Source organism: Serinus canaria, chromosome 3 (genome assembly GCF_022539315.1).
Source record: "Serinus canaria isolate serCan28SL12 chromosome 3, serCan2020, whole genome shotgun sequence".
NCBI lineage: Eukaryota > Metazoa > Chordata > Aves > Passeriformes > Fringillidae > Serinus > Serinus canaria.
The window spans coordinates 112,479,056-112,501,658 of NC_066316.1; the positions used below are offsets into that span (position 1 = coordinate 112,479,056).

At 52.0% G+C, this 22,603-nt stretch overlaps 1 protein-coding gene and 1 long non-coding RNA gene across 25 annotated transcripts in view; both read left to right on the top strand.

Annotated features, from left to right (window-relative positions):
- ASXL2 (ASXL transcriptional regulator 2) overlaps positions 1-22,603 on the top strand; it is a 74,420-nt gene that overhangs the window by 12,963 nt on the left and 38,854 nt on the right. Inside the window, exons 2-3 of the mRNA XM_050971915.1 lie at positions 18,484-18,566; positions 20,663-20,691. Coding sequence (XP_050827872.1) covers positions 18,484-18,566; positions 20,663-20,691 — 112 coding nt within the window. The remainder of the gene's footprint in view (positions 1-18,483; positions 18,567-20,662; positions 20,692-22,603) is intronic.
- Positions 9,320-12,341, top strand: LOC127059434 (uncharacterized). Of its 24 annotated transcripts, none has more exons than XR_007777241.1 (4): positions 9,320-9,496; positions 9,539-10,446; positions 10,496-10,543; positions 10,592-12,341. It is a non-coding gene; the product is annotated as an uncharacterized LOC127059434 (long non-coding RNA). The 24 variants fall into 24 exon arrangements; XR_007777244.1 differs by having other exon boundaries at positions 9,539-10,398; positions 10,592-12,100; XR_007777242.1 differs by having other exon boundaries at positions 9,539-10,254; positions 10,351-10,543; positions 10,592-12,099.

Consider the following 22,603-nt stretch of genomic DNA (forward strand, 5'->3'; position numbering starts at 1 on the left):
CCCTTCCCTTCCCTTCCCAACCTCCCTTCCCAAACCTTCCCAACCTTCCCAAACCTTCCCAACCTCCCAAACCTTCCCTTCCCTTCCCAAACCTTCCCAACCTTCCCTCCCTTCCCAACGCCTTCCCTCCCAAACTTCCCTTCCTTCCCTTCCCAAAACCTCCCTTCCCAACCTTCCCTTCCCAAACCTTCCTCCCAAACCTTCCCAAACATTCCCAAACCTTCCCAACCTTCCCCCTTCCCAACCTTCCCAAACCTTCCCAACCTTCCCAAACCTTCCCAAACCGTCCCTCCCAAACCTTCCCTTCCCAACCTTCCCAACCTTCCCAAACCTTCCCAACCTTCCCAAACCTTCCCAACTTCCCAAACCTTCCCAAACCTTCCCTTCCCTTTTCCAGCCTTAAGAGGAAGGGATGGGGGCTGAGGTTTCCCCTGTGCTCCAGAGGGGAAGGAATATTTATTTATAACGTGTGAGTTTGGTAGTATTTTATTTATAAAATAATATTTAATATAACAATATGAATTATATAATAGATGATATTAATTAATAAAATCATTCCCAGAATGACCAGGTTGGAAGAGACCTTCAAGACCATTTATTAATAAAATAATATTTAATATAATAATATGAATTATATAAAATATAATATTAATTAATAAAATCATTCCCAGAATGACCAGGTTGGAAGAGACCTTCAAGACCATCGAGTCGAGCCCAGCCCCAATCCCTCAGCTGAACCCTGGCCCCCAGTGCCACATCCAGGCTTTGTTAAACACCCCCAGGGATGGGCACTCCACCAAAGGTTAAATAAAGTGGGTCACTATTTTTTATTATAAGGATTTTAAGGTTAAACTATTTAATTAAGAAATGATATTTACATTATTTTTACTTTCAACTTAAGAATTAATCACTTGAAGTTTGTAAAGTGGGGTTTTTTTTTGTCTAATTATAAAATATGATTTAAACTTATGAAGAAGGTGAAGAAGGATTAGATTTGTTTTAAAATGTTTATTGAAATTGCTGGGGGAGAGCAGAGCCCTCCAGAGGAGCTCAGCTTGGCTCCTGTGTCCTCCATGGGCCCCTGAGTGTGGGGGTCTGGTGGCTGCAGATGTTTGGGGTCACCTTGATCCTCAGAGGTGGGGACAGGGTGGAGTGGCTGATCCCAGAGGGCTCTTCCAGCCTGGCTGATCCCAGGATTGTGCCAGCCCTGCCCTTGCTGTGGCTGCAGTGCCCACGAGGCTCTGGAGCTGCTTGGCAAACTCCTCCCTGGAGCTTTTCTTCCTTAGAAGAGGAGGTGATGCTGTTCTGGGCTGGGGTCAGGTCCTGTCCCTGAGCCCTGGCACAGGTGGTGGCACAGCCTGGGGGAAGGAGCTGTGCCAGGGCTGTGGGTGCCCCTCCAGCCCCATCAGGACATTTTGGACACTCTGGACACCCCACAGGAGCTCAGTGCCTGAGGGACATTCAGGCATTTGGGACAAACCAAATGTTTCTCCCATTCAGAAAACGTGAACATGTTGGAGTCCAGTCTCTCTCCTTTTTATTTTCCCTGGTGTGATCTCCACAAAGAACCAAAAATCATTGAGTCTTTTGGGTAGGAAAGGAATTTGTGATAGAGAGGAAGGAGAGAAAGAAAGAGAAAGAGAGAGAAGGAAAGGAAGGAAAGGGAAGGAGAGGAAAGGGAAGGAGAGGAAAGGGAAGGAGGGAAGGAAGGAAGGAAGGAAGGAAGGAAGGAAGGAAGGAAGGAAGGAAGGAAGGAAGGAAGGAAGGAAGGAAGGAAGGAAGGAAGGAAGGAAGGAAGAGGAAGGAAGGAAGGAGGAAGGACGGAAGGAAGGAAGGAAGGAAGGAAGGAAGGAAGGAAGGGAGGAAGGAAGGAAGGAAGGAAGGAAGGAAGGAAGGAAGGAAGGAAGGATTTCCAAATGTCAGAAATCTTAAAGACAATAAAATATTTGTGTGTATGATATTTTCATTAATCCAGCAGTGCCAAACCCACCACCAAACTGTCCCTGACAGCCACATTTGTGTGTCTTTTTAATACTTTCAGGGATGGTCACTCCACCACTCCCTGGGCATCCTGTTCCAATGCTCAGCCATAATTTCTGTGTGAACTATTATCCTATTATTCAATCTAAACCTTCTCTTGAGCAATTAGATGTCATTTCCTCTTGTCCTCTAGCTGGGAGAAGAGACCAAACCTACCTTTTGACAGCCTTCTTTCAGGTTGTAAAGAGTAACAATAACAATAAGAATAACAACAACAACAACAACAACAACAACAACAACAACAACAACAACAGCAATAATAATAATAATAATAATAATAATAATAATAATAATAATAATAATAATAATAATAATAATAATAATAATAATAATAATAATGCCCTCTAGGCCAAACAAGCCCAGCTCCTCCTTGTGCTCCTGGTCCATTACCAGCTCTGCTGCCCTTCTCCAGAAAAGCTCCTGGCAGGGAGTTCAGGGAAGCCTGGCTGGGTTTGTGCCAACTTGTGCCAAACCTTTGCCAGGTGGCAGTGAAGGTTTGGCTTTCCTCAGGAAGTTACTGTGAAATGAATTCAAGCCTAAGCCATTTGTGACCATTATTCCAGCATGGATCCCCTGACAGAGTCACTCTGTAGATGTTAATCAAGGATTTTTCACCTTCAATCCAGTGACAGGGAGCAAAACACAAATTAAGTGGAGTGTGGGAAAATTGTAATTTTAAAATTTCCATTTAAAATGGAAAAATTTTAAAACAGAGATTTTTTGGTTTTTTTACAAGGGGCAGGCAGAAAAAGACAAAAGGTAAACAAAGTGACTCAGAGCTTACTTTCACTTGTTTATATATATAATTTGTATAATTATATATAAAAATATAATTTGAAACCAAACTTCTAGTTAGTAGATGTGAACTTTTCCACATGTTCCTGTGGAAGTTTTTTGGGGATAATTTGAGGAGGTCACCATGCTTCACATTAAGAAAAAAAAATTTAAAAAACCTCAAAAGAACAAAGCAAACAAAGCAAGTTTTGATCTGGGTTAAGCCCAAGTGGTTGCCAGAGGAGGCTGAGAGCAAAATTAAACCAGAAATTAGAAATATGTACAGGGAACAGAATAATAGCAAATATTGGCTCAGTCAATGAGCAGCCACAAAATACAGCCCAGCACTTCAGAACTGACAAAATCCTTGTCAGACCAGACTTGAGGAGACTCAGTGGCTGCACCAGAGGTGGCTTTGCCATGGCAGAAACCCTGGGAGCTGCTCCTGGTGCCCTGCTGTGCCCCCTGCCCCAGCACGAGGGTGGGCACGGCTTCTTGTGGGGTGTTCCTTGTGGGGTGTTCTTTGTGGGGTGTTCCTTGTGGGGTGTTCCTTTTGGGGTTTTCCTTGTGGGGTGTTCCTTGTGGGGTTTTCCTTGTGGGGTTTTCCTTGTGGGGTGTTCCTTGTGGGTTGTTCCTTGTGGGGTGTTCCTTTTGGGGTGTTCCTTGTGGGGTGTTCCTTTTGGGGTGTTCCTTGTGGGGTGTTCCTTGTGGGGTGTTCCTTGTGGGGTGTTCCTTGTGGGGTGTTCCTTGTGGGGTTTCCCTTGTGGGGTGTTCCTTGTGGGGTTTCCTTGTGGGGTGTTCCTTGTGGGGTTTCCTTGTGGGTGTTCCTTTGTGGGGTGTTCCTTGTGGGGTTCCTTGGGGGTGTTCCTTGTGGGTTTCCCTTGTGGGGTGAGTCCTTGTGGGGTGTTCCTTGTGGGGTTGTTCCTTGTGGGGTGTTCCTTTTGGGGTGTTCCTTGTGGGGTGTTCCTTTTGGGTGGTTCCTTGTGGGGTTTTCCTTGTGGGTGTTCCTTGTGGTTTCCTTGTGGGGTTTCCTTGTGAGGTGTTTCCTTGTGGGGTGTTCCTTGTGGGGGATTCCTTTTGGTGTTCCTGGGTGTTCCTTGTGGGGGTTTCCTTGTGGGGTGTTCCTTGTGGGTTTTTCCTTGTGGGTTGTTCCTTGTGGGGTGTTCCTTGTGGGTTTCCCTGTGTGGGGTTTCCCTTGTGGGGTTCCCGTGGGGTGTTCCTTGTGGGTGTTCCTTGTGGGGTGTTCCTTGTGGGTTTTCCTTTGGGGTGGTTCTTTGGGCTTCCTTGTGGGGTGTTTCCTTGTGGGGTTTTCCTTGTGGCTGCTGTGCAGCTCTGGACTCTGCTCTGCTCCTTTTGGGTGTTCCTTGTGGTGTTCCTTGTGGTTTCCTTGTGGGGTGTTCCTTGTGGGGTTTTCCTTTTGGGGTGTTCCTTGTGGGGTTTTCCTTGTGGGGTTTCCCTTTTGGGGTGTTCCTTGTGGGGTGTTCCTTGTGGGGTGTTCCTTGTGGGGTGTTCCTTTTGGGGCTGCTGTGCAGCTCTGGGACTATGCCCTGTCTGCTCTGACTCCTTGTGGGGTTTTCCTTGTGGGGTGTTCCTTGTGGGGTGTTCCTTGTGGGGTGTTCCTTTTGGGGTTTTCCTTGTGGGGTTTTCCTTGTGGGGTGTTCCTTTTGGGGTGTTCCTTGTGGGGATTCCTTGTGGGGTGTTCCTTGTGGGGTTTTCCTTGTGGGGCTGCTGTGCAGCTCTGGGACTGTGACTGTCAGCAATAAGGAGAGAGCTGGGGGATTGGTGTGATGGTCAAAGAATTCAGATTTTTTTGGGGTACAGCTGCTTTAAACTCGTGCTAGGAGGAGCAGGGATGTTTTACTGCAGTGCTTGGGTTAAAGGTCACACAAACAACCTTGGGCATTTCAACATTTCTTGCTTGCAGAGTTTGGTGTAATTTTCTGTCTCTGGTGCACCCGTCTGACTGAACCTTCTCACAGCCTTGGTTTAACCCTCAGAGCTCTGTTTGCTCCTGCCAAGGCATCCTGACAGCAAATCTCTTCTGCTCGCCAGGGCCAAGGTCCAGTGCCTGTCCTTTGTGTCACAACATCTGTCCTGTGTGTCACAACATCTGTCCCGTGTGTCCCATCATCCCAGCATCTGTCCTGTGTGTCCCAACATCTGTCCCGTGTGTCCCAACATCTGTCCTGTGTGTCCCAGCATCTGTCCCGTGTGTCCCAACATCTGTCCCGTGTGTCACAACATCTGTCCTGTGTGTCCCATCACCCAGCATCTGTCCGTGTGTCACAACATCTGTCCTGTGTGTCCCACATCTGTCCTGTGTGCCCAACATCTGTCCTGTGTGTCACACATCTGTCCTGTGTGTCCCAACATCTGTCCTGTGTGTCCCAACATCTGTCCGTGTGTCCCAACGTCCACCATCTGTCCGTGTGTCCCAACATCTGTCCTGTGTGTCCCAACATCTGTCCTGTGTGTCCCATCACCTGTCCTGTGTGTCACAACATCTGTCCCGTGTGTCACATCATCCCAGCATCTGTCCTGTGTGTCCCAACATCTGTCCCGTGTGTCCCAGCATCTGTCCCGTGTGTCCCAACATCTGTCCTGTGTGTCCCAACATCTGTCCCGTGTGTCCCAACATCTGTCCTGTGTGTCACAACATCTGTCCTGTGTGTCACATCATCTGTCCTGTGTGACACAACATCTGTCCCGTGTGTCACAACGTCTGTCCCGTGTGTCCCAACATCTGTCCCGTGTGTCACAACATCTGTCCCGTGTGTCACAACATCTGTCCCGTGTGTCACAACATCTGTCCTGTGTGTCCCAGCATCTGTCCTGTGTGTCCCAGCATCTGTCCTGTGTGTCCCAACATCTGTCCTGTGTGTCCCATCACCTGTCCCGTGTGACCCATCACCTGTCCTGTCTGTCACAACGTCTGTCCTGTGTGTCCCAACATCTGTCCCGTGTGTCACAACGTCTGTCCTGTGTGTCCCAACATCTGTCCCGTGTGTCACACACTGTCCGTGTGCCCACACTGTCCTGTGTGTCCCAGCGTCTGTCCTCTGTGTCCCAACATCTGTCCCGATGTGTCCCAGCATCTGTCCCGTGTGTCCCAACATCTGTCCCGTGTGTCCCAGCATCTGTCCTCTGTGTCCCAACATCTGTCCCATGTGTCACAACATCTGTCCCGTGTGTCCCAGCATCTGTCCTGTGTGTCCCAACATCTGTCCCATGTGTCCCAGCATCCCAGCATCTGTCCTGTGTGTCCCAGCATCTGTCCTGTGTGTCACAACATCTGTCCTGTGTGTCCCAGCATCTGTCCTGTGTGTCCCAGCATCTGTCCTGTGTGTCCCAACATCTGTCCTGCGTGTCCCAGCATCCCAACATCTGTCCTGTTCCCTCTCTGCTCTCCAGCTGTATCCCCAGGAACTGGCCAACTGGGAAGTGGTGACATTGGGACAGTGGTGACATTGGGAAATGGTGACTTCGGAGCAGTGGGAAATGGTGGCATTGGGACAATGGTGGCATTGGGACAGTGGTGACAATGGGAAGTGGTGACAGTGGGAAATGGTGACATTGTACAGTGGTGACCATGAGAAATTGGGAAATGGTGACATTGTGACACTGGGACAGTGGGAAATGGTGACATTGGGAAATGGTGACAGTGGGAAATGGTGACATTGCGACAATGGGACAATGGTGGCATTGGGACAGTGTGACAATGGGAAATTGGGAAATGGTGACATTGGGACAGTGGTGACAGTGGGAAATGGTGACATTGTACAGTGGTGACCATGAGAAATTGGGAAATGGTGACATTGTGACACTGGGACAGTGGGAAATGGTGACATTGGGACAGTAGTGACAGTGGTGACAATGGGAAATGGTGACAGTGGGAAATGGTGACATTGCGACAGTGGGACAATGGTGGCATTGGGACAGTGTGACACTGGGACAAGGGTGACAGTGGTGACAATGGGATGTGGTGACTTTGGGGCAGTGGGAAATGGCATTGGGACAGTGGTGACAATGGGAAATTGGGAAATGGTGACAATGGGAAATGGTGACGTTGTGACATTGTGACAGTGGGAAGTGGTGGCATTTGGACAGTGGTGACAATTGGGAAATAGTGACATTGGGATATTGGGACAGTGGTGACAATGGGAAATGGTGACGTTGTGACAATTGGGAAATGGTGACATTGTGACATTGGGACAGTGGTGGCAGTGGGAAATGGTGACATTGGGACAGTGGGAAATGGTGACATTGGGACAGTGGAATGGTGACAGTGGGACAGGATGGCATGGGACAGTGGTGGCAATGGGAAATCGTGGCATTGGGACAGTGGTGACAGTGGGAAATGGTGACAATGGGAAATGGTGGCATTGGGACAGTGGTGGCAGTGGGAAATGGTGACATTGGGACAATGGGAAATGGTGGCATTGGGACAGTGGTGGCAGTGGGAAATGATGACAGTGGGAAGTGGTGGCATTTGGACAGTGGTGGCAGTGGGAAATGGTGACAGTGGTGGCAGTGGGAAATGGTGGCATTGGGACAGTGGTGGCAGTGGGAAATGATGGCATTGGGACAGTGGGAAATGGTGGCATTGGGACAGTGGTGGCAGTGGGAAATGGTGGCATTGGGACAGTGGTGACAATGGGAAATGGTGGCATTGGGACAGTGGTGACAATGGGAAATGGTGGCATTGTGACAGTGGTGGCAGTGGGAAATGCTGCAGCCCTGTGCCAGCTCCCTGGCTCCAGGGCCTGAGCTCAGGCGTGAGCTGAATTTGATAGTGGCAGCTCCGTGTGCAGAGCAGAGCTGCAGGAAGGGTTTGTGTGGATCCTGAATTCCTGTGCTCCGGGGGCAGCCTGAGTGGACAGCCAGGAGTGGGGCCAGTCTGTCTCAGGAATAATAATTACCATTGATAATTAGCTCTTGCTGATAATTATCACTATAGGACATGAAATAAATCAACAGGAGCACTGGAATCTCCAAGGGAAAAAGCAGGGCAGTTTAATTTCTGACCCCAACATTTATAGCTTTTCAAAAGTGACCCTGGAGTGGAGGGTGACAGTGCCACCTCTCCGATGGCACTGGACAAACCAACAGCCCATCACATTTCTCCTCCTCCAGAAAAGAATGCAAACCAATGAGTATTTACAGAAAGTGTGTGAGAGAGTTCATTAAAAAATGTAAACATCAGAAGGCTTAGATGATCAGGGTGACAGATGATTCACTTTTAGATCCCCTGTACAGCCTTCTCAAGCCCTCAGGTGACACTGAGGGGTTTTTGGGAAAGGCCTCCTTGTTAGTCCCCCAAACAGACACAAATCCCTGTCCCACCTCATCCCCAGCTTGTTCCTGGGGTTGTACTCCAGCTCCACCTTAGAGGTGCTGTTCCAGTTGATCTGCTGGGCTGAATCCAGGGCTGAGAATTCAGGGATGTGAGTTCAGGGATGAGAATCCAGGGGTGTGAATCCAGGGTGTGTGAATTCAGGGATGAGAATTCAGGGATGTGAATTCAGGGGTGTGAATTCAGGGATGTGAATTCAGGAATGTGAATTTAGGGATGGGAATTCCGGGGTGTGAATCCAGGGTGTGTGAATTCAGGGATGTGAATCCAGGGATGTGAATTCCGGGGTGTGAATTCAGGGGGTGTGAATTCAGGGGTGTGAATTCAGGGATGAGAATTCAGGGATGTGAATTCAGGGGTGTGAATCCAGGGATGAGAAAGAAATTCAGGGGTGTGAATTAGGGGTCTGAAATCAGGGATGAAAAATTCAGGGGTGTGAATCCAGGGATGTGAATCCAGGCTGTGTGAATTTAGGGATGTAAATTCAGGGATGTGAGTTTAGGGTGTGAATTTAGGGATGAGAAATTCAGAGATGTGAATTTAGGGGTGTGAATTCAGGGTGTGTGAATTCAGGGGTGTAAATTTAGGGATGGGAATTCAGGGGTGTGAATTCAGGGATGGGAATTCAGGTATGAAAAATTCAGGGATGTGAATTCAGGGGTGTGAATTTAAGAATGTGAATTCAGGGTGTGTGAATTCAGGGATGAGAAATTCAGAGATGTGAATTCAGGGGTGTGAATTCAGGGTGTTTGAATTCAGGGGTGTAAATTTAGGGATGGGAATTCAGGGGTGTGAATTCAGGGGTGTAAATTTAGGGATGGGAATTCAGGGGTGTGAATTTAGGGATGGGAATTCAGGGGTGTGAATTCAGGAGTATGAATTCAGGGATGAGAAATTCAGGGATGTGAATTCAAGGGTGTGAATCCAGGGATGTGAGTTCAGGGGTGTGAATTTAAGAATGTGAATTCACGGATGAGAAATTCAGGGATGTGAATTCAGGGATGTGAATCCAGGGTGTGTGAATTCAGGGATAAGAAGTTCAGGGATGTGAATCCAGGGGTGTGAATTCAGGGATGTGAATTTAAGAATGTGAATTCAGGGATGTGAATTTAAGAATGTGAATCCAGGGATGGGAATTTAAGAATGTGAATTCAGGGTGTGTGAATTCAGAGATGAAAAATTCAGGGATGTGAATCCAGGGATGTGAATTTAAGAAGGTGAATCCAGGGATGTGAATTTAAGAATGTGAATTCAGGGATGTGAATTTAAGAAGGTGAATTCAGGGATGTGAATTTAAGAAGGTGAATTCAGGGATGTGAATTTAAGAATGTGAATTTAAGAATGTGAATTCAGGGATGTGAATTTAAGAAGGTGAATTCAGGGATGTGAATTTAAGAAGGTGAATTCAGGGATGTGAATTTAAGAAGGTGAATTCAGGGATGTAAGCTCCCAGGCCAGAAGCTTTGAGTGCTTTTGTAGGGGGTCACTCCTGCTTTTCCCACAAAAACCCCTCCTGGCCAGCAAACCTCTCCTGGCCTTTGGGGCTGGTGTAACCCTGTTGGGATTCTTTCAGACTGAGGAGTTGGGCTGGATTCCTGTGGGTCTCTTCCAGCTCAGGATATCCTGGGATTCTCTGGAACTGTTTATTCTCCACTTAGAGCTGGGCTTGTCCAGTAGCTGGAGGAGGTTTGGCAGCTGGTGGGAGCTCAGGGCAGATTCAGAATGGTCAAGTTTTCCACTGATGCAGAAATTTTCTGTTTGAAGAAGCACCTCAGTGTCCTTGTGGACAAATATTGGAAATGAAACATCAGAAACGCAGGAAATTTAGAGGGCAGGGATGGATGGGACCTTGGGAATTAGGAATTGTTCCCTGGCAGGGTGGGAAAGGTGCCCAGAGCAGCTGGGGCTGCCCCTGGGTCCCTGGCAGTGCCCAAGGCCAGGCTGGACACTGGGACAGTGAAGGTTGGGCAGGGATGTCCCCAAGAAGGGAGGTGGCTCTGGGATCTCCCAGCTGGGCAGGGATGTCCCCAAGGAGGGAGGTGGCTCTGGGATTTCCCATCAGAGCAGGGATGTCCCCAAGGAGGGAGGTGGCTCTGGGATCTCCCATTTGGACAGGGATGTCCCCAAGGAGGGAGGTGACTCTGGGATCTCCCAGCTGGGCAGGGATGTCCCCAAGGAGGGAGGTGGCTCTGGGATCTCCCATCAGAGCAGGGATGTCCCCAAGGAGGGAGGTGTCTCTGGGATCTCCCATCAGAGCAGGGATGTCCCCAAGGAGGGAGGTGGCTCTGGGATCTTCCCAGCTGGGCAGGGATGTCCCCAAGGAGGGAGGTGGCTCTGGGATCTCCCAGCTGGGCAGGGATGTCCCCAAGGAGGGAGGTGGCTCTGAGATTTCCCGGCTGAGCAGGGATGTCCCCAAGGAGGGAGGTGGCTCTGGGATCTCCCAGCTGAGCAGGGATGTCCCCAAGGAGGGAGGTGGCTCTGGGATCTCCCATTTGGACAGGGATGTCCCCAAGGAGGGAGGTGGCTCTGAGATTTCCCGGCTGAGCAGGGATGTCCCCAAGGAGGGAGGTGGCTCTGGGATGTTCTTCCCCTGCTGCTGCTCCAGCCCCTTCCCAGCCTGTGCCAGCTCAGTGTGAAATGTGCCCTTCATTGTCACCTGCCTTCTGGTGGCACAGGATTGTCCATTCCTCCCTGACCTCCTTTCTGCCTAAATCCTGGCCAGCATTTGGTTAATGGGATGAGTGGAGCAGATCCTGCAATCTGGGTCAAATCCTTCAGCCCCCCGGGGCTCCTGCTGTGTTTTCTGGGGGTGACTGAGCAGGAATTTCACGTCCCCAGGGGATGTTAGAGCTGACCCACTTCTGTGCCAGGCTGCCATTGCAGGGGTGATGCCCTCTGGCAGGAAATGGGCAGCTTCTGCTGGAATTCCCTGCTGGGAAGGGGTGGCTGGATGTGGGGCTGAGGTGGAACCAGAGGATCAGGTTTTGCTGCCTGGCTCTGCAGAGTTTGTCTGAGCCAGGTGGGAGCTGCTCAGCTGCTGTGCATTGGTGGATTTAGGAAGTTTTGGTTCTGTTTCCAGGAAGGAACCCGAGTGGAAGTGCTGGTTGTGTTTATAACATCAATTAAAAATCCCTCTTTGCTTAAGGGAATAACCAATAGGGGAAATTCCAAAGTGCATTTTTGCGGAAGCATTCCTGGGCTGAGGTGCTCCTTCACATCCAGGAGGATCTCTGAATTAAACCTTGATGGGCTGATAAAAACACCCCCAGCCAACCCCAGCCACTTCAAACACAGGTTTTAATTGTGGCCATTGCCATGACTCACTGTCAGGTTTATGTGGGCAGCACTTGCATCACTCAGAGCTTTCCTAAATTACACAGGAGCGTGGCCAGCTCTTCCTGCTGCCAGGGGCAGAGCCCTGAGCTGCCCTTCAGCCCAGCCAGGGGGATGGAAATCCCACACTGAGGGAGGGTTTCAGCTCTCTGGGACAGTGAAGGTGGCCCTGCCGTGGCAGGAGTGGCACTGGATGGGCTGTAGGGTCCCTTCCCACCCAAACCATGCCAGGGTTAATGGTTTTTGTTGACAGTGAGTTTGGCTCAGTTGGCCAGAGCTGAGTTTCCTCTCAGACTCTGTCCTGTGGCACAGTAGGATTTTATTTCTTTACACACAGTGACTATAAATGACTCAGGTGAAAGATCTGATATGGGATTAAAAGGGCAGAGGAGAGGGGAGAAGCTCCTTAAGGTGTATCAGTTCTTTCAAGGTGTATTTGTTTTGTTGAGAGTCCCTTTAATCCTCATTCCTGGTTCTTCTGGACCAGCCTGTCTGGCAGCAGGAGCTGCAGCTGGAGCTGTGAGCTGCTTTGTTTATCTCAGCAGGCTGAGAGCTGGTGTGAAACATTTCCTGGAGAGCACAGAGAGGCTGTGCCCAGGGCAGTGCCCCTGAGCTGGGGCTGGCACCTCTGTCCCAGGGCTGGCCTTGCCCAGCACAAGGAGCTTTGATCCTGGCCTGGCAGGGCCCCAGCGAGCCAGGCCAGCAGCTGGGGTAGCCACAGAGCCATGGAGGGTGGGAAAGGCCTCCAGGATCAGGGAGTGCAGCCTAGTGCTGGGCTTTGTGCCTTGTGCTCTGAGATTGGTGTGCTTTGGGGGTTTGGGAGCCATGTCTGTGCTTTGGGGGTTCTAGGAACCATCTGTGTGCTTTGGGGGACCTGGGAACTGTCATCTGTGTGTTTGGGGGTTCTAGGAACCATCTGTGTGCTTTGGGGGACCTGGGAACCATCTATCTGTGTGTTTGGGGGTTCAGGGAGCTTCCTGTGTGCTTTGGGGGTTCAGGAGCCACCTGTGTGCTGTGGGGGATCTAGGAACCATCTATCTGTGTGCTTTGGGGGTTCAGGGAGCCATGTCTGTGCTTTGGGGGTTCAGGGAGCCATGTCTGTGCTTTGGGGGACCTGGGAACCATCTATCTGTGTGTTTGGGGGTTCAGGGAGCCATGTCTGTGCTTTGGGGGTTCTGGGAACCATCTGTGTGTTTGGGGGTTCAGGGAGCCATGTCTGTGGTTTGGGGGACCTGGGAACCATGCATCTCTGCTTTGGGGGTTCAGGGAGCCACCTGTGTGCTGTGGGGGTTCTGGGAACCATCTATCTGTGTGTTTGGGGGTTCTGGGAGTCACCTGTGTGCTTTGGGGGTTCTGGGATTCATCTGTGTGCTTTGGGGGATCAGGGAGCTGTATTTTTGTTTTGGGGGTTCAGGGAACCATCTGTGTGCTGTGGTAGATCTGGGAACCATCTATCTCTGTGCTTTGGGGGTTCTGGGAACCATGCATCTCTGCTTTGGGGGTTCTGGGAGCCATCTGTGTCCTTCGGGGTTTCTGGGAACCATCTGTGTGCTTTGGGGGACCTGGGAACCATCTGTCTGTGTGTTTGGGGGTTCAGGGAGCCATCTGTGTGCTTTGGGGGTTCTGGGACCCATCTGACTTTTGGAACCACATCCTGAGTCCATCATGGGGACACTCAGGGCAAGAGAGACCTGGAGGGGCTGGGTCATGTCCAGGGAAGGGAATGGAGCCCCAGGAGAGGCTGAGGGAGCTGGGAAGGGAATGGAGCCCCAGGAGAGGCTGAGGGAGCTGGGAAGGGGCTCAACCTGGAGAAAAGGAGGCTCAGGGGGGACCTTGTGGCTCTGCACAACTCCCTGACAGGAGGGGACAGCCAGGGGGGGTCGGGCTCTGCTCCCAGGGAACAGGGACAGGACAAGGGGAAATGGCCTCAGGCTGGGCCAGGGCAGGCTCAGGTTGGACATCAGGAGGAATTTCTGCATGGAAAGGGTGGTCAGGCCTTGGAACTGCCCAGGGAGGTTTGGAGTGCCCATCCCTGGAGGGATGTAAAGGCCCTGTGGTTGTGGCACTTGGGGACATGGGGCAGTGGTGGCCTGGGCAGTGCTGGGGGATGGCTTGGACTTGCTGATCTCCAGGGGCTTTTTCAATCTAAAGGTTTCTGTGGTTCTAGGAACCTCCTGGAGAGCAGGGACACCTGGCAGAGCTGGTTGATGTTCCCCTGTGACCTCCCAGCCCAGCAGGGTTTGCAGGGAGCCCGGTGGGGGTGGCAGGAGGCCAGACCTGCACAGCCTCACCCTGCTGAGCTGAGACCCAGCTCAGAGCCCTGTGGACATGGAAGGGTTAACCCCTGGGAGAGGTGCAGGGACACAAGTGGAGCAGCTTTTGTGCCCTCTGCCCTGGCTGAGGTTCCCTGGTGGAGCACAGCCTTCACTGGGGACAGATGAATGGATCCATGGTGCTGCTCCAGGCTGAGCCCCGTGGAGCACGTCCAGGGAGGGAAAGTTGGGATAACAGTGCCCAGGAGGAGAGTGCCCAGTCAGAGTCTGGGCTGGTGGAAATGGCTCTGAGCTCCATGTGGATGGGCTCTCAGCCTCACTCCTCTCCTGATTTCAGCACCTGCAGTGAAAAGGTGAAAGCAGAGATGGAAATTGAGATATCCTCCATTTCTGGCCTTTGGGTGCAGCTCCAGGCTGGTGGCACAGGCTGAGCCCCCCAGAGGGGGGTGATGGAAACCAAAACCTGCTCTGGCCTGCCTGAGATCACCCTGCAGATCACACCCCAGCTCTGCATCCTTTGCTGTGGAGTTTCAGTAGAGCTGGGAGTGAGGTGGGATGAGCCCCTGAGGCTGTGGCAGTGCAAACAAATCCCACTCCCATCTTCCAGAGCAGCTGGGGCTGCCCCTGCATCCCTGGCAGTGCCCAGGGCCAGGCTGGACAGGGCTTGGAGTCACCTGGGATGCTGGAAGGTGTCCCTGCCATGGAGGGGTGGCACTGGATGAGCTTTGGGGCCCCTTCCCACCCAAACCATCCCAGGGTTCTGTGAAAGTCAGGTTTTAGCATCACTTAAAAAGAGATTTTCCAGGATGGGGCCATCAGCTGGAGCTCCCAGAGCTGCATGCAGGGATTTGTTCTGGGAGCAGGGAGGGGCTGCAGCTCAGCAGGGCCTGGCAGAGCCTTTCCAGGAGAGCTGGACCGGGATAAGCTGGGGATGGATCCCTGAGGGACTGGGATAAACTGGGGATGGATCCCTAAGGGAATGAGGGACTGGGATAAATTGGGGATGGATCCCTGAGGGACTGGGATAAACTGGGGATGGATCCCTGAGGGACTGGGATAAACTGGGGATGGATTCCTGAGGGACTGGGATAACTGGGGGGATCCTGAGGGACGGGATAACTGGGGATGGATCCTGAGGGACTGGGATAACTGGGGATGGATCCCTGAGGGACTGGGATAGGTTGGGATGGATCCCTGAGGGGACTGGGATAAGCTGGGGATGGATCCCTGAGGGACTGGGATAAGCTGGGGATCCCTGAGGGAATGGGATAAGCTGGGGATGGATCCCTGAGGGACTGGGATAAACTGGGGATGGATCCCTGAGGGGACTGGGATAAACTGGGGAATGGATCCCTGAGGGACTGGGATAAACTGGGGATGGATTCCTGAGGGGACTGGGATAAACTGGGAATGGATCCCTGAGGGACTGGGATAAGCTGGGGATGGATCCCTGAGGGACTGGGATAAGCTGGGAATGCATCCCTGAGGGACTGGGATAATGGGGATATCCTGGGGACTGGGATAACTCCGGGTGAGTGGGGCTGGGATAAACTGGGAATGGATCCCTGAGGGACTGGGATAAACTGGGGATGGCTCCCTGAGGGACTGGGATAAGCTGGGGATGGATCCCTGAGGGACTGGGATAAGTGGATGATCCTATGTGTCTGGGATAACGGGATGGTCCTGAGGGGACTGGGATAAACTGGGAATGGATCCCTGAGGGACTGGGATAACTGGGGATGGATCCCTGAGGGACTGGGATAAGCTGGGGATGGATCCCTGAGGGACTGGGATAAACGGTGGACCTGACGATTCCCTGAGGGAGGATGGGATGAAGACTGGGGATGATCCCTGAGGGATTGAGGGACTGGGATAAACTGGGGATGGATCCCTGAGGGACTGGGATAAGCTGGGAATGGATCCCTGAGGGACTGGGATAAGCTGGGATGGCATCCTGAGGGACTGGATAAGCTGGGATGGATTCCTGAGGGACTGGGATAAGACTGGGGATGGATCCCTGAGGGACTGGGATAAACTGGGGATGGATCCCTGAGGGCACTGGGATAACTGGGGATGGATCCTGAGGGACTGGGATAAACTGGGGATGGATCCCTGAGGGACTGGGATAAACTGGGGATGGATCCCTGAGGGACTGGGATAAACTGGGGATGGATTCCTGAGGGGACTGGGATAAACTGGGAATGGATCCCTGAGGGGACTGGGATAAACTGGGGATGATCCCTGAGGACTGGGATAAACTGGGATGGATCCCTGAGGGACTGGGATAAACTGGGGATGGTCCCTGAGGGACTGGGAAACTGGGGAGGATCCTAGGGCTGGGATAAACTGGGGATGGATTCCCCTTTGGGACCTTGATGTAAATCTCCACATCTCTCGGTGCATGTTGATTCTCCCTTTACTGGAATAGTATTACAACTATGATAATCTGGATAGCTGGGGATCCCTTATGGCAATTCGTATACAGCTTTTTGATTTGAATACCTGATGGACTGGTATTTCTTTTGGATCCGCACAAAGATCCCTGATGGACTGGGATAGCTGGGGATGGATCCCTGAGGGACTGGGATAAACAGCTGGGGATGGATGCTGGGGATATCCTGAGGGACTGGGATAAGCTGGGAATGGATCCCTGAGGGACTGGGATAACTGGGGCTGGATCCCTGAGGGACTGGGATAAACTGGGAATGGATCCCTGAGGGAATGAGGGACTGGGATAAGCTGGGGATGGATCCCTGAGGGACTGGTATAAGCTGGGGATGGATCCCTGAAGGGGCTCTGGGATGACCTGAGGGACTGGATAACTGGGGATCCCTGAGGGACTGGGATAAACTGGGGATGGATCCTGAGGGCTGGGAAGACTGGGAATGGACCGATGGACTGGGATAGCTGGATACCTGAGGGACTGGGATAAACTGGGATGGTCCTGAGGGACTGATAACGGGGATGGATCCCTGATGGATAAGCTGGGATGGATCCCTGAGGACTGGGATAAACTGGGATGGATCCCTGAGGGAATGGGATAGGTTGGGAATGGATCCCTGAGGGACTGGGATAAACTGGGGATGGATCCCTGAGGGACTGGGATAAGCTGGGAATGGATCCCTGAGGGACTGGGATAAACTGGGGATGGATCCCTGAGGGAATGGGATAAGCTGGGGATGGATCCCTGAGGGAATGAGGAGCAGGATCCTGGAGGGTTGGGGGTTCTGCTCAAGAGAGGAGTGGGCTCTGCTCCTCCCCTTCTGCAGAGTCACCCTGGGCTTGGTTCTGAGCCCTCTGGGCTGAGCCCAACTCAGGCCTGGCCTTTGATGTGCTGGGCTCAGGTCAGGAGCTGATGATTAAGAGGGAAAGGAGGCATTTCCTGCCCATCCCCCTCCCCAGCACCAATATGGCCTGAAATATCCTGAAATATCCTGAAATATCCTGAAATATCCTGAAATATCGCAGTGACGTGGGGTGAGTGGCATCTGCCTGCTGCAGCAGCTCCCTGCAGCTGCAGCTCTGCCTGCCAGAGCCCTTGGGGGGGCTCAGGGACCCCAGGGGCTGGGGCAGGGCTGCCAGTGGGGCACTGTAACAAAAAAAAACATTTTTGGGCCAGAGTTGGGAACTTGGTGTGTGCAGAGGGGTTCAAACAGCCCCTTGATGGAGTTGTGGGTGCTGAGAATTTCAGCCTTTCTGTGCTGACAGACTCTGGCCCCCAGGAGAGCACTGCATCTGACCTGAGGCCGTGGAGAAGCTTCCAGAATGGATTGAGAGCACTGGGATTGTGGGTGTGGAGTTGGGTAGAAGTGTGTGATGTCACAGGCTGGAAAACTCAGAGTTTGGGGTTTTAGAATATGGTAATAAATATGGGGCAAGATGGAGGGTTTGGGGAGCCTGGTCCTTCTTCACCTTCTTCTCCTTCTTCACCTTCTTCACCTTCTTCACCTTCTTCACCTTCTTCACCTTCTTCTCCTTCTTCACCTTCTTCTCCTTGTTTTCCTTCTTCTCCTTCACTTCCTTCTCCTTTCTCTCCTTCTTCTCCTCCTTCTTTACTTTGTTCTTCTCCTTCTTTTCCCTCACCTTCTCCTTCTCCTCCATCTCCTCCTTTTCCTCTCCTTTTCCTTTTCCTTCTCCTTCTCCTTCTCCTTCTCCTTCTCCTTCTCCTTCTCCTTCTCCTTCTCCTTCTCCTTCTCCTTCTCCTTCTCCTTCTCCTTCTCCCTCCTCACCTTCTTCTTTTCCTTCTTCTTTTCCTTCTTCTTCTCCATCTCCTTCACCTTCTCCATGGGTTTGGGTGGTGTTTTGTAACTGGACTAAGCCCACCCTGCAGACTTTGAGGGATCAGTTATTGGGTTAAAAGTGAAAATAATTTAGGTGTCAGTTCTTAATTGGATAATTTAGCCTAAAAAGACCCTGTACCAAGAGACTGTTGGTCATTTTGTGCCTTGTTAGTGAAGAACTGCAAAGTCACTGCTGTGAGACTGTAACATAAATAAAAGTAATAAACACCTAAAATAGAGGTTTTGGTGCAGCTGGATGGAAATTCAGAATGCAAAGGAATAACTGCCATTAAATTGAGGTTTTGGTGCAGTTGAATGTAAATTCAGAATGCAGAGGAATAACTGCCATTGAATGGAGGTTTTGGTGCAGTTAAATGGAAATTCAGAATACAAAGGAATAACTTCCTCTCAATTTGCTCTTTCTTGCCAGGTCCTGGAGAAATATCCCAACACACCCATGAGCCATAAAGAGATCCTTCAAGTTATCCAGAAAGAAGGACTTAAGGAAATCAGGTGAGTTGAGAAAAGCAGGAGAACCCTCTGATGCTCTGCTTCCAGCTTGTTCTCACATCTCTCCTACATCCTACCCAATATCTGTGCTATTCCATAGCACTTCTAAATCAGCATTTATAATCTCAAAATTCACATACAAATCCACACTGTCTAAACCTTCCATCATGTTTTAAACAATTTATACAAGTCCTACACTGGCACACGCTGAGATCTTGTCCCAGGGGTTGGATATTGCTCATGTTGGGTGTCTGGGGTGGCACAGGACACAGTTCCTAATTCCCAGTTCCCATCTGGCAGTGGGAGCCATTCCCTGGCTCCTGGGATGTCTCATTAAGTTTTGTTCTGACCCAGAGATGGGGCAGCTGAGAGGTGTTCTAAAAACTTTTATTTTATTTTTAGTCCCATGAGAAGGGTGAGACAATTTAGATGTTCTAATTCACACCATCACAATCAGAACTCAATTATTTCTTAATTACAATACACTCTAGGCATTTCTTTTTTACAAAACCATCCTTTAATACTTATTTCTGTTTCCATTTCTCTCTCATATCTCTCCTCTATCCTATTCCATAGCATTTCTAAATCAGCATTTCTTATCTCAAAATTTACATACAAATCCACACTGTATAAGCCTTTTTTCATGTTTTAAACAATTTATACAAATCCTGCAGTGGCACACGCTGAGATCTTGTCCCAGGGGTTGGATATTGCTCATGTTGGGTGTCTGGGGTGGCACAGGGACACCCAGACATTCCTCCCTGAGGAATCACCAGCCTGGCATCCCTCAGATCCCCCTGAGTGAGGTTTTGGAATGTGAGGTTTGCTGAATAGGCCATGAAAACCCTCTGGGGGTTTTGCTGTGCAGGATTCCCTGCTCACAGCTGGGCTTCTGTGCCTCTTTCCCAGCCAGGGGAAAGGGGGGATTTGTTGGGAACATTTTCCTTGTGGGATGGTTCAGAGTTTGCCTCTGAGCTCCTGGGGGTTGGGGCTGCAGCAGGGAGGGCTCCAGGGAGTTCCTGCAGCTCCCACTGGGGTTTGCCTTTCTCTGAAGCACCTGGAGCTGCTGGAGAGAGCCCAGAGGAGCCCTGGAGCCAGGCTGGGAGAGCTGGGAGTGCTCACCTGGAGAGGAGAGGGATCCAGGGAGAGCTCAGAGCCCCTGGCAGGGTTCCAGGAGAGCTGCAGAGGAACTGGGGACAGGGGATGATTTCTGAACCACTCAGTGTCTGAGCTGGTAGAATCCATGATTAATAAATGCAGGGCAGAATGTTGGTTTGAAATGGAATAGTTCAACAAGAGCATTGCCACAGAAAGGTTGGGCTGTTAGCACTGGCAGGGAGGATTAAACACAAATATTGTGTGTAGGGGAAACCCATCAGGTGACTCTTGCAAAGGTGTGAAACCCAGAACTGACAGAACATTCCCCTTCTCCCACCCCAGCCCAGGCTGCTTGTAGCAGTTTTTGCTTTTTCCCCAAGATAAAATTGCAGAGGAATTTTCCCTGTTGCAAGGAGAAGTGTGGGCTGGGAGCCTCTGTAGGTGAGGAACCTCAGAGCTTGGATCTCCCTCCTGGAAAACACCAGAGCTGAGGCCCCAAAAAATCCCTCAGTTTGGGGTTTCTCTTCAGTACAAGCTGGTGGTTCTGTTGCACAAATACAGAGAGGATCCCAAAACCACCTAAAGTTTAACTCCAGCCTCCAAAAGCCTCAGAGGGAGGAGTTTCTCTTCTGATCCTGCCCTGGGATCAGGAGCTGCTGGTTCCCATTCCCTTGGGGCTGCTGCCTGCACCTGGATCCCACAGCTGGAAAGGCTGCAAAGGGATTTTCTTCCCAGCCAGGACTCCTCATGTCCCAGTCCCTGATCTTCCTGCAGCTCAGATGAGATCCTGGTGATAGGTTTTTAATTAGAGCTGTTAATTAGTCAAGTTCAGCGTCTTCTGAGAGCTTTGTGGTGTCCTCCAGACTGATCCTCATCCCCAGGTTTCTCCAGGGCTCTCAGTGCTCCAGGTGTGGCGCCTGAGCTGCATCTCCCTGTGATCCTGCAGCCATTCCTGCTCTGGGGGCACTCCAGGAACCCCCAAATCCTGGTGGGCCAACCAGGATCCCCCTCGGGGTGCTGCTGGTGCAGAGTGGGGCACTGAGGTGCTCTGGGGGTGCTCCAAGAACCCCAAAATCCTGGTGTGCAGGCAAAGATCCCCCTCAGGATGCTGCTGTGGCAGGGTTGGTGCAGAGTGAGGCACTGAGGTGCTCTGGGGGCATCCAGCAGCTCCAGGAACCCCCAAATCCTGCTGTACCAGCCAAAATCCCCCCCCCAGGATGTTGCTGGTGCAGAGTGGGGCACTGAGGTGCCCTGGGGTGCTCCAGGAACCCCCAAATCCTGGTGTGCCAACCATGATCCCCCTTGGGGTGCTGCTGGTGCAGAGGGAGGCACTGAGGTGTCCTGGGGTCACCCAGCAGCTCCAGGAACCCCAAAATCCTGGTGTGCCAGCCAAGATCCCCCTCAGGATGCTGCTGAGGCACAGAGGTGCTCTGGGGGTACTCCAGGAACCCCCAAATCCTGGTGTGCAGGCAGAGATCCCCCTTGGGGTGCTGCTGGTGCAGAGGGAGGCACTGAGGTGTCCTGGGGTCACTCCAAGAACCCCCAAATCCTGCTGTGCAGGCAGAGATCCCCCTTGGGATGCTGCTGTGGCAGGGTTGGTGCAGAGTGAGGCACTGAGGTGCTCTGGGGGCATCCAGCAGCTCCAGGAACCCCCAAATCCTGGTGTACCAGCCAAGATCCCCCCCAGGATGCTGCTGAGGCACAGAGGTGCTTTGGGGGCACTCCAGGAACCCCCAAATCTGCTGTGCCAGCCAAGATCCCCCTTGGGGTGCTGCTGGAGCAGAGGGAGGCACTGAGGTGTCCTGGGGTCACCCAGCAGCTCCAGGAACCCCCAAATCCTGGTGTGCCAGCCAGGATTCCCCTTGGGATGCTGCTGTGGCAGGGTTGGTGCAGAGTGAGGCACTGAGGTGCTCTGGGGGCATCCAGCAGCTCCAGGAACCCCCAAATCTGCTGTGCCAGCCAAGATCCCCCTTGGGGTGCTGCTGGTGCAGAGTGGGGCACTGAGGTGTCCTGGGTCACCCAGCAGCTCCAAGAACCCCAAAATCCTGGTGTGCCAGCCAAGATCCCCATCAGGATGCTGCTGGTGCAGAGTGAGGCACTGAGGTGTCCTGGGCACCACTCCAGATGGTTTCCATTCTTGGGGAACCTCATGGGTCACCCCTGGGTCAGGAAGCTCCTGCTCCATTACACTGGGAGTTTGGGGTGCAATGCTGAGCTGGGAGCAGTGCAGAGGTGAAGAAGGAGTGAGGAAGTTCCTACTCCACGGTGTTCCCACATGGAGGGGCACATCCCCAGGGCCCACCTGGCTTCCAGAAGGTTCATTCCCAGGTGAAGGTGGCAGAAGGTTCCACACTGGAGCTGTTCTGGAGGCACCTGGCAGGGGTATCCTGGTTCTCCTGGGATCTCAAACCCTGGGATGTGCAGGGAGGCACCTGGCAGGTGTATCCTGGTTCTCCTGGGATCTCAAACCCTGGGATGTGCAGGGAGGCACCTGGCAGGGGTATCCTGGTTCTCCTGGGATCTCAAACCCTGGGATGTGCAGGGAGGCACCTGGCAGGGGTATCCTGCCTCCTCTGGGATCCCAAACCCCTGGGATGTGCAGGGAGGCACCTGGCAGGGGTATCCTGGTTCTCCTGGGATCTCAAACCCTTGGGATGTGCAAGGAGGCACCTGGCAGGGGTATCCTGCCTCCTCTGGGATCCCAAATCCCGGATGTGGTTCTGGTGGAGAGGGGAGGCACCTGGCAGGTGTATCCTGCCTTTCCTGGGATCCCAAACCCTTGGGATGTGCAGGGAGGCACCTGGCAGGGGTATCCTGGTTCTCCTGGGATCCCAACCCCTGGGGATGTGCAGGGAGGCACCTGGCAGGGGTATCCTGGTTCTCCTGGGATCCCAACCCCTGGGATGTGCAGGGAGGCACCTGGCAGGTGTATCCTGCCTCCT